The following is a 12,239-nucleotide window of genomic DNA, read 5'->3' on the forward strand; positions in this document are numbered from 1 at the left end:
ACCCACGGTGGAGTCGTCCAATTAGGTGTACAAATTAGTGACAAATCAGCTTGCGAGAGGCGATTCATTAATAGCTGCTTATTTTTCGGTGTTAATTTGTGACACCTTTGCTGATTAGCGACCGACATTAACGCTCAGCTGGTGGTAACTTGGATTGATTTGAATCCGTTAAGAGCTGATGATTCGATTTGAATAATTTAACAACATAAGCCATCCCATTATAAATTCCCAGCAAATTTAACCAAACTCGAAAGGGAAAGCGAAAGGCTTTGTATGACTACTTTCATATTCTTTTGGAATAAAATTCAAACCCGTTGACAAATTGGGTTTGTGTCAACAATATTCAACTGAAGAATAACAAAACTGAGTAGGGTTTGAAACAGGTAGTAATTTAAAATTTAGAGGGTAAAAATTGGAGAAGCTTAAAATTATTAACCATTCATGCATTTTATTTAACAGAATTAAATTAGCAAAGTCATTATATTGTCTATGGTACCTTTCTATACACGAATAAAGAAATCGAAAGTAGTATATTTGTTTTTTTCAAACATTGTTACTAGTTTTCAGCTAAAATGTTGTTTTAAGACATTAAAATGTAAATGAATGAATACATTGTAATTACAATCCCCAAACAAAGATACGGTTAATATTTAAGCGTTTGAAAACATAGGCTTCCCAGTGGAAAGTGTTTTACCTTTAGTAAGAACCTGCACCAACATGTCATGCCAAAAAGGCATAACACAGATCGTAGGCCCATATTGGCATATCCTCGAAGGGAAATAGCATAAGCATACCCAGGCGTAACCTTAGCGCAACACACAACACGCGATTCGGGGCGACACTAATTAATTTAATTATTTCAACTAATGTGAACTATTTGAAGATGCTATCTAAAGTGTCGTTCACCAGGCAATATGCGTCCCGCTTCCCGAGTCCAGCGGGCGCGAATGACTCTTTATCATGTGAGCCATTTAAAACGCCTGTGAGTCCAAGGACCTTTTTCCTGCCATCCTTTTCCCCCCGCGCGATATGTCTGGTATGAAATGTGAAACTTTGTGTACATTGCTACACGGTTCCCCCTCTGTAACGGTCGTAAACTGGTAACCGACAGCAGAGACAGCTTAATTGTAGCTACGAGCCCGAAAGCCGCCAACGATCCTGGCCGACGATGTGTCACAATCGTCCGCGCGACCGTGAGACGAAGGATGTCACTCGCCCTTCGATCGGCCGTTCGTGATCGTTCGCGATTGTGATTATTTATGATTATTTAATTGGTGTGTCGTTTTAGGAATTAAATTTTGATTTACCGTGGCGTGGAGCAGCGTGAACGCCCCGGAAGCGCCTACGTGGAAACGTGCGGAACCACAAAGTCTGAGCCATGGAAGGAAAACAAACAAGGTCGGAATTGTGTATCGCACGGAAAGCGAGTGGACCAGCGTCCGTGTCCGTGTTCGGGACCAGCAAACGGCTGGGTCTATGGCTGCCACGCAAACGACCGCTACTAATTGCAGTGCTATCAGACTCATCGTAGCCCCCTTTCGTTTGGAGCCAGCAATAATTGAAAGAAAGTGCCCACATGCGCATAGTGCTACCCTGTTGGACGAGTTCCCAGCACACCATAACCGGCCACTTCTTAGGCTCACCTATTTAATTCACCGTACGTTCTTTGATAGTTTGTTTTCCATGATCCGCTAACTGCGCTGCACCGATGCACCGATTGCACTTTTTCAATTTTCATAATGGGCATTTCGCATACGAGCTGCAAGGATGCATCCATGACCATGGCTAGACGAGGTAGTTTTGACGCAGTCCTGCAATGGAAATGCTTCACAGGAGACTCAAGGGGAGAGGAAAATAGAACCCAAGGCTGGCAACGGTTGGCAGAAATTAAATCAAAGCTCAATTTAAATTAAATTAAACTCAATTGTACTTATGGCGTAATCGTGATTGCTAAACGATGTGAAATGCGCACCCGGCAGGATGTGTGGGGTACCTTCATGTGTTTTGTGAGTATATGGTAGGTTTTTTTTTCTAAGTATTTGTTCCTCGTAGAAAAAAGCCACGAGTTAATTGTGGGTCCCTGACGGAAGTGGAAAATCACGCGGTTTGGAGCCACAACGCATGCACCTGGCGTACATTTGCGTACGCCTAATAGGCTTTGTGGGGCACCGTTCCGGAGCGGTCCGAGGAAGGTTTTCCCGGGCAGATAACGGGGGTCAATTACCATGTTGCTCCCCTTCCCCAACTCTTTGCCCCTTCTTACTTGTTCATAATTTGTTATAATTGTTTCAGTTTCTATTATGCTAATTTAACGTGACAGGTTCAAGCCGACGGCCAATCGATCGCTCTATTGACCGGCTGTACACCACTGTGGTGGGCTTTAACCCGGACGCTCACTAGCAGGAAAATCGATACCGATAATAACGGTCTGTTTATCCTTTTATTGCTGTTTTTTTACCTGTAAGGTCAGACGGGCGCTTATCAAATAGGAATCATTTATGCAACAACAGTTCAACAGACACGGGTGAGTGTAATTAAATTTCGCTAGAACATTGCTTGCAATTTAATATTCACATGAACCCCTATTTAAAACTGTTACGGGAGTTATGCACGAGCTATAATGAATCATTAGCGCTAGACAAAGGGAAATAAATAACAATCACGAAACAACACACTCCGAAGCTGCTTGTTAACTGTCACTAAAGGCGCCACGTTTTTCTTTTTTGTTAACTAACAAAATTCCACGACGGATAGTCCCCAAAATCCTCCGTCACCTCCAAAGGGGGGTAACGAAAATGTGTTTTCATCGACATAAATCAAAACTATATATCTAACGCCCCAGATTGAAACGCTTTTCCACCGCACTGTAGGGCATACAATTGGTACTCTCGGTGCAAATCTTGTACGAATAAAACGCAAATAACAACCGACGCGCGAGTTGCATGTCCCAACATCGTTCGTCAAAATCACTAAACGATTTTCGCAGCGACACCGAGATTGAAATTGCTTTTTTGCCAACTTTTTGAGCAATCGCGCGCCAAGAGTCGAAAGAAAAATGTGAACACACCACGTTCACTTACTTTGACTACTAGCAACTGACCCTGCCGCGTCTCCGGTTGGGTTTGTTTACTTTATGGTGTGATTTTTTTCTCTTTTCTTTAGGTCGTTTTCCTGTTTCCTTTTTCTTTTTCCATCAGCGAACCTTTAACACCATGCTGTCAATTTATTTTAGTGTACAACTATAGGACTTCTTTTTTGTTAATTTTCCAAAAAATCTTCCCCTGCATGCGCGCGTGCGCACACTCCGGACCGGGGCAAGCTTTGGTAAATTGAATTTGAATAAATAACATTCGACCGAAATTGAATTATATTTTGCGAGGGAAAAAAGGCGTCACATGCCTTTTAGCACCCGACGATCGACGTGAGAGGAAGCCTACAAAAAATCTCCTTTCAGGCTGCCGTGCGCGTTCGATCCGATAGGTTCGCTCTTTCCCAGCGATGGCGAACAGTCGATCCAAATGCCTACGAACAGCGTGTCATCGTGAAAAGTGTATTTTGTGCAATTCCTTTTTTTGTTTTTTCATTCCTAGCCATGCGGCAGGGTATGTGAACGCAGTACGGAGCAACGGACGGAGCGTTGAAAATTGAAAAAACTTTTCCCAGAGTCCTTTCAGCGTCAATTTATGACGTGTCGTCGAGCTGCCGAAAAGCAAAACGAACCAAACACGACGACTGTAAAAGTTAAAATTTTGACACAGACAAACTATGAAGACAAGAATAAATGCTTTCCCCACCACGGACCGGGACACTAGGGGGATGGAAGTGCGCCCGGTAGAAAGTTTTCCGAGCGAGAGTAGAAAAATTGACAGATAAAGCGCGTCACCGCGACTCTTGCGGACATGGCTCCCTTGCCCTGAGGAAGCCCTGTGGAGGAGGGAAGGTGTTGCATGGAACTAGAAATTAATTCGGCGCGATCTACCACACAGGCGGGCGGAATCTTTTCCCCCTCCCAGTGGTTTTCCCCCCCAGATAATGTTTCCTGTGACGAAACGTCACTTTGAGGTTATGTTCCGGTGAAACGCGAAATTCAATTTCACTTCCACAAACAAAGGCGATGGGTGTGGTGCTGGCAGTGGCAGCACGGTGAGGAAGGCAGTGGCAGCACGAGCATGCCACCGACGGAACCGGTTTGCCAGTATTGACTAAACAGCTCCATCACCTCGTGTTCCTCGTTTGAGTTCGTTTTTCGCGGATCCTAAAAGAGGAGGGGAAAAGGGATTCCCAAACGACCCCGCCAGGAGAACAATTTTCCGTATTGTTGCTCCACTAAATTGCAATCGCGAGCGTCGCGCGAGGAGTCACTTTGCGTTCGTGAGAATGTGAGCAGCTATTACGGGCTTGACAGCAAAGGCAAAGGTTCGTGTGTGCATCCTTCATTCGAGCTGCCGTCATTTGGGGTTGGTTTTCCCGCTCGCCGGCACACTCGGCACGGCAGGTTGACGGTCCCCCACCGTCACAGGTGACTTTACAGCGTGCATATGCATACCCTGAACTGCACTTTCAAAGAAGTGTCTATGCAGTTTGACTTTGGGCAGGGAAAGGAACAACATTGCGACGTTCAACTGGCACAATATTGGTAGTGATCGATAAGGATTTGTAAAAATCAATCGTCTGCTATTTGGAATCCAGATAGAACGCAACCACTACTGCTTCATGGAATTGCATGAAGTAAATTGATTAGAAACATTATAATGATCTAAGCATATACCTCACCCCATGCACTGCTGCGAATGTGATGCAATCATAAAGTCAAGTTAATATTTGACACAAATTAGGTTCCCTCGTACATCAACCCAGCATCAACCGCTCGAGGGGTTAGCAGGTCTTTTGATGTGTTTTGAAAGGACACAAACACACATTCAAGAATGAAGAGAGAAGAAAAATCACATTCCCTGGAGTTGACAGCATTGAAATATTGACAGATGTACGACGGAGCTCTTCCACTTATCCGACGCACAATCTGGCGAAGAGGACGAAGGGTGTGTCCTGCAATAGTTGACGGATTCGGTCACGGTTTTTGTTGTTGATGGTTGTTAAAAATCGATTATGACAGTTACCATTTAGGTTAAGAGTGCCGATGGCCATATGTATTATATGGGATTAGAAGAAAAGTATTGCAATGAGCACTTAGTAAATTCTCAGGATGCGACATGGTTACATAAATTCATGTTTAGTCAAAGAAAAGTGAAATATTGAGTAAATGTCATGAGTCTAATTTTCAGTTGAGACATTTTCATAATTTTTCAATCGTAAAATCAACATTATCCATTTTTTTGGATCATAGTTCGTGTTAAAATTAATCATTAAACGGGTATAATGTAATTTAACATTTTGAAATAATTTAAAATCGATAGCAATTGCTTGGTTATGTTAAGAATAACATAAAAAATCTGATTTAAATACAAAGTTTGCTTTTAATATTTTCTTTTAAGAGGTTGAATAAATTGCATAACTTGGTATGCCTTTGGATACGTCCAATAAATACTTGCAATAAAATTGATAAAGCAAGAAGATAGACTTGCGCATGATATTGAAATAGATTTTTCCATTCATTCATAAACAAAATATTTTAAAGTCAAATCACACTTAGAAGCAGCATCTAGGGTTCCCGTTATAATTATTAGCGAGTTGACGCGAGGAGGAAACATCAAAACGCAACAATTACAAAATTTTAATAAACCCTGACTCGCACCCTATTCCGTGCACCCTTCCAGGGTTTTCACTTCCACGCAGGGGTGGTGTTTGGTAATCGTATTCATATGATGGTAAATTGAAAACTCAATTACCGCTGCGATTTCCCGGGCCATCCAGGCCATCCCGGAAGCGGAAAAAGACCGACCGTAAAAAAGGGTGGGTGAATTAAGCGAAAGCAAGAAAAAAAGAAACCATGAAAATACTCCCAATTCGAGCGGGAAGCGTCCGATAGAATCACTGGCGAGGAGGAATACGGAACCACGTCACGCAGTTTCAAAATTGCGCGCTTCACCGAAGCCGCAGGCATTGATCAAAGCTGACAAAATAAACAAACCAAAGCCCGGGGACATACTTCCGGGGAGGGGGCGTGTTTTTCTTGACAAAAGTCCTCATAGTTTGAGACCACGTAACGAGATGATTTTCTATTGTATCGGTGAATATGATTGGTGTCGATTTGGAGCCCCCCGAGATGCAGCTGGGCCGGCCTACTCCAGATGTCGCGAAGGAGGACGTTCCGGTCGGGAAAAAAAACTTTCCCAAACATCACAACAATACACTCGTTAGACACCTACCTGCACCCGCACCTCCGGCAAATTGACTTTCATCGCCAGCTCCTCCCGGGAGTAGACGTCCGGGTAGTGGCTCTTCTCGAATGCCCGCTCGAGCTCGTGCAGCTGGTAGGTGGTGAAGGTGGTCCGGTTGCGCCGATGTTTCTTTTTCGAGCAGTTTTCATCACCTCCTACGGGAGCGAGAGGAAACAAAACCGGGGAGGGTAAGAAAACGGAATCCGTCGAGGTCCAGGTCCGTCGGGAGACGTCGGGATCTTACCTTCATCGTCGCTGCCGGAACCAACTTTTTCGCCCTGCTCGCTGGACGTGGTCTGATTGAGTTCCTCGCTGGACGCGTAGCTCACGCCACCGTCGTCGGCCGTCTTGTCCGCGCTCCCGCTGTCCGTCGACTGTCGGTGGGGGCTGTACTCGTCCGCCGCGGGGTTGCCACTGTTGGCCCCTGCGGACGAGCCGAGTTGTTGCTGCTGCGACGCCGACGAAGGTGAGGGTTGTTGCGGATGTTGTGATTGCGAATGATGCTGCTGCTGCTGCTGTTGTTGGTGAAGGGCCTGAAGCTGCTGCTGCTGCTGCTGTTGCTGGTGATGATGGTGGTGATGGTGCTGTTGGTGATGATGATGCTGCTGTTCCGCCTGCTCGTAGGCCGCTGCCTGTCGGGCGCGGAGTTCGTCGAAATTTTTCATATAATCGAAACTATTAGCCCTAATTGATTTATCGGCTGACTCATGCAGCTTATTATATTTGTTAATGGAGCTGTCGGATGGATTGCTTGCGGTGCCGTCCGGCAGCAGAACCGCACCACTACCGCCACCATCTCCGTCGCCATTTCCGCCCTCCGCCCCGGTGCGCTCGTCACCTTCCCGCACACGATCGTACTTGCGCTTGAGGCTCCCGCCGGAGCTTCCATTACCGGCCGGGGGCGAAAGATCTTCCTCGTACTCACCACCACCACCCCCCGGCGCTCCATCCTCGGGTGTTCCGTCGACCCCTCCGCCGTACTTGCCACCACCGCCAGCGCCGTAGCCCAGCGCGGCGACGCCCCGATAGTTGCGATCGATGAAGTACTTGTTCGTCTCCTTGAGCGTCTTCATGTACTCGAGCTCGGCCAGGGACGGATGGGGGACTTGGGGGCCGAGGGCGGGATGCGGTGCATGGTGCAGCGCGGTCAGTTGATGGTGCTGCTGTTGCTGCTGAGGTGTTGGCGAAGGCAGCTGATTATGGGCGTGATGTTGCTGCTGCTGCTGCTGTTGGTGAAGCTGCTGCTGCAGATGACTGTGGTGGTGCGGATGGTGCTGCTGATGGTGCGGATGCAGATGGGGAGAGGCCACTGCGTGATGGTGATGGTGGAGGTGGTGCGGCTGTGGCTGATGGTGCAGCACACCCTGGCCGGACGCCGGATCGAGCGAGGCCGCCGCGACCAGGTCGAGCGATTTGATGTGACTCTGGTAATTGGCTAACTGCTGCTGATACTTGTCCGGACTGGACGGGCTACCGAGGCCACCGTAGGCCGTGGGCAGTTGCGCCTTCGCCATCATCTGCTGCTGATCGCACAGCTTGATCTGGCTCAGGGGCGATGCGCTGAGATCGGTTGCATCACTGGAGTCTCCTGCAACGGGATGACGGACGCGGCCGAAGATAGAAGGATTATTAATACACAATTTCAATCCGGCTGCCAATCATTGTCGGGTTAGATTTGATTTGATAGGACAGTGTTGGAGTGGATACGTCTATAAACATGGATTATAATATTATTCTAATCTTTTAATTCAACAATACAAACAATACACTAAAGTACTATTTGTTTTGAGAATCAAACTTCAAACCCTGAGCATAATTAAATTTTTAGAAAAAAAAGTCAAATTACACAGATTAATAAAAGTGTTTTACTACATCTTCAGAAAATGTGAGTAACTATACATACAAATATCTCATTAACATAGGATAGAGCGTAAAATACAACTGACATTCTAGTAGAACAATATTTTTCTACGTGAAAGATTATTCAAATTGTTACTAAATCAATTACAATAAAAAAGGATTCAGCACAAATTAACGAAAAAGAAACAGAATTATTAAAAATATTGAAATCAAACTAATACATGTGCAAAACAAAACGGATAGAGTAATAAAAATAAACAACGAGGATGTTCATAATGAGTTGACGGAAATGGTTCAATTCATCTTGACTTTACACAACCACAAATATGACACGATTAGTATCGATAACATTATCACTAGTCTTACTGATTGATGTACACAAATTATCCACTTGCCACGATTGACTTTCTATGAAGCCGTTAATCAAATTAAACACGCATCACTGATCAAGCCACTAGAAAGCGGTCGAGCACAAACATAAATATACCGGACGGATAAATTTAACATGGGAGTGCAATCTGTTGTGAACTACCACATTGTTTTGTTTTTTTTTTCGTTCAATGTATTTTGACACATGATGAAAAACATGCATCTATTTCAATAAAGGTCGTTAAAATAAAAATTCCATTGTTGTATGTATTCAATGTTCTAGGCTGAAACACATAAACAATGAAAAGACACAACACAAACGTGCTGTTGAACAATTTCACCAGCATTCTTTTATCACAGGCAAGGTGCAAATAGCTCCTTAATCGAAATTTGGCAAGCAAAACACGTTATACGTTGCAAACTGGCCGTAATTTTTCGCCTAACTCGAATCGCGTGTCTAGTAATGTCTTGCCAAAAGCTTTCGATGGCAGGACAGAAGGAAGAAGTAACGAAAACGCCCAAAAATCCCAACAACAATACCGTTTTGCCCTTTGTGTAGTTTGAGCTTTCCAATTTAACCCAACCTGTTCGTGAGTATTTCCCCGGCGGAGCGAGTGTTTCTTGAAATTACTTTTCGAGGCAAAGCATTCCTTGCGATTCCTTGTTGGATTTCTTGTAAGCGATCGTCTTGAAAGTCGCAAACGGAATGAATTTGCCAGAGCTACCACGGGCAAACGTAGCCATATCTTCTCACCCGGGCACGGAGAAGCGCGCGGACCGGAATTCAAGAAATGTAATTTACCAGCGTGAAAGATCCAATTTGGGGGGCCATACTTTGGCACCCTGCCCGGCGGCAACAGCACAATCCGCGCTCGTCCCTCGTTGAAATGCATTCCGTTCGCGACGCGAGCCGTGGCCTGCCTTGGGCCACGCGAAAAACTCGAGGAAAACGCGTGGTTATTTTTGACAAATTAATTACATGGCACCCCTTTTTTTCGGGGAAAATGAGCATTTTTGAACCGATCCGCTTTGCCGCTCAAGCAGATGGAGGATTGCAGCAACATGGGAGCAAACCCCTGGAACCACCGTTGCCGGACCACATGCCCGGAAAACCCCGAGGAGGTTTCATGTCCCTGATTTTCCTTTGCCTTTTCCAACTCTTTCCATTTCCTCGGCTAGGTTTAGGCTTCGCATGTCAAAGCGTCATAACGCTACGGTGTGGGGAAATTGTTTGTGCTTTACTTTAATGGAAGCCAGTTTTCTTTTTTCCTTCTATAACCCACGTTTTCATTATCCTTACGCGCCTTCAGTGGGGGTACGGCAGGGTTCAGCGCTTTACCTTCCGTGTTTAAAACAGAGTGGGATGAAATGGTGCATTTTCCATGAAAAAAGGAAACCAGAAAGATCTACACCGGAAAACCTTCCGGACGGAAAAAGGGGAAAACGTGGGTCGGGAAATTCTAATCTAAATTGTGCTCAAATTCAATTTAATTGAGAGTGATTTAACGTTCATGATTTAGTTGTCGCTTCTAATTCACCCGCCTCTCGATCCGTTCGAAGAGCCCGACACATAAACTCGTTTGACGCCAAGGGGAAAACCACCGGCGTGCGTGTTAACTGTCCTTCGCCAATGGAGGGTTTTTTTTCCTGTGCCTTTGGGGGCTGCAGGTTTCCTACTTCGAGCTGACTCGGCTCGAGTGTCGGGTGTGAGATAGCGCGCCAATAATAAAAACGAAACGTTAAACGACGGTATCAAATGCAATCCATTAGTGGAAGTCACTGTAAATCTAGTGTTAACATCATTCGTGTCTAACGATTAGGAGTTTTTGGGGTTTTTCACTTTACGTGCCTCCGGTTTGTTGGTGCGCCGGTCCAATCAGGGACAATTTTGGACACGAATCCTGATCCTGGTCTCCTCTTGTTCTCCACCGTAGGTTTTTTTTTCCTACCAATTTCCCACCAAAGTCTCCCATGCTTCGACGCAGTTTGTCGCTCTCATTTTTCGGTGCGAATGGAAAGCGTTATCTTGATGAACTGTCAATATATCGTTTCGATATCAAGCGGTTCTACCAGCGCGGTCTCTCACAACCGGGCTCGAGGATTGACAGGTGCCCGAAACGACTTTTCGACGTAAACTCAACCGAAGGTACACACGAACCGAGAGGACGAACTTAATCGAAGTTCGATATAAAGTTGTCAATTAGGGACGCATTAAAAGCGAATAAAAGGATCATGACGGCCTTCTGGTGGCGAAGCCGGGAGGATTACGAAACTGGACCAGAAAAACAGAGGACAACTTAAATCCTATGAAAGAGGGCTCGATGGGTTGAGGTAGATTAGATTAGGTTATTAGCGCCGCTTAGTAAAGTAATGCTTGTAGGATATTTTTAAAAGGCTTCAATTAATTGTCATCTGGCGATAGCAATTTGCTACACGACAACCAAAAGAGCGATCATATTTTACTTAGAAAATTTACAGAAATGATTAAAAATACAAATCTAGAAATGTCTAACGATTGAGCTGAGCTGAACTCAGAGATACTTTAATTTTCTGAATAAAATATATGTGCTGTCCTTAGCGTTTAGAGCTTATATATTAATAATTTCATCATATCATTCCATGCTTCAAGCACAGTTGCCATGCAAGTTTCTTTAAAATACTATGATTAAATATTTTCCTACATCACTCGAAGACGGTGTTGAAAATTGCTGCTAAGTGAATAATTAGTTTGTTGGCAAACTATCCCGACTTGTATACATTGTTCGTCCATTAACCACCACAAAAAAAAACACACCATAACCTGTGATGCAACATGCAAGTCACATCTTTAGTTCCCTTTCAGCTCTCTGGCTTTCTTTCCTTTCGCAACACCCTTCGAATCCTTTTTCCATTTTTGAGTTGAATCAAACGGAAAGAAACACCCAAACTAGACAACCCATCAAGGAACGGAACACGATTGTCGATTACAATCTTCAACCATGTTTCGCACCGTAGCGAGGCGGCAAACCGAACGGACAAACGAATGAACTATCAGAGATTGCTTTTAAAGCGCATGGAAGCAATAAGAAAAAGTATCTAAAACGGTGACCGTTGAGATTTTTCCTCCAGTGCGAGGAGGTCATAGATGTCCGGTTTAACGGATTTATCCGCACCAATCGCATAAAGCCCCTGTAGCGACAAGCGCATTGAAAGGGGGAAAAAAGGGAAAACCCGAAGAGGAACTGGATAACGCAGCGATTTATCGTACCTGCACTCTTGAGTTTTAATTCTTGATAATCTGCTTGTTGTTTCTTCATGGGATTAAAAGGTTTTACGATCCCAGTTTCGATAAAATGCATCGCGTAGCATAAATTGATTTATTTTATGAGTCGAAAGGTGGTAATATTGATGGGGTTTGATTTGATTGCAGTTTTCCTGCTCATAATTACTCCAACGCATAATTCAGAGTATTTTGTCAGAGTTTTGTGAGTGTTCAGAGATCCATTCTTGTTCCTGTAGCTAATTGTTTTCCACTCGAATACAAAATAGGGTAAGGAGGCAGTTTTCGGACTGCAAGCAAAAAGCGAACTTTCTTTACACAAAACAGGTTCCAAGAAAAATCGATACTACAACACGCTTCATTTCCACATGTCACCTTTGTTTAATAAATTAACAACCAACCTTACGTTTCCT

The 12,239-nt window shown here is 44.6% G+C and overlaps 1 protein-coding gene across 1 annotated transcript in view; it reads right to left on the minus strand.

The window, feature by feature from the left end:
• LOC131294974 (retinal homeobox protein Rx) overlaps positions 1 to 12,239 on the minus strand; it is a 40,813-nt gene that overhangs the window by 22,464 nt on the left and 6,110 nt on the right. The window contains exons 3-4 of the mRNA XM_058323032.1: positions 6,583 to 7,926; positions 6,327 to 6,493 (exon numbers count right to left, since the gene is read on the minus strand). Of these exons, the coding sequence (XP_058179015.1) occupies positions 6,327 to 6,493; positions 6,583 to 7,926 (1,511 nt within the window). The remainder of the gene's footprint in view (positions 1 to 6,326; positions 6,494 to 6,582; positions 7,927 to 12,239) is intronic.

The sequence above is a fragment of the Anopheles ziemanni genome, chromosome 2 (assembly GCF_943734765.1).
Source record: "Anopheles ziemanni chromosome 2, idAnoZiCoDA_A2_x.2, whole genome shotgun sequence".
Taxonomy (NCBI): domain Eukaryota; kingdom Metazoa; phylum Arthropoda; class Insecta; order Diptera; family Culicidae; genus Anopheles; species Anopheles ziemanni.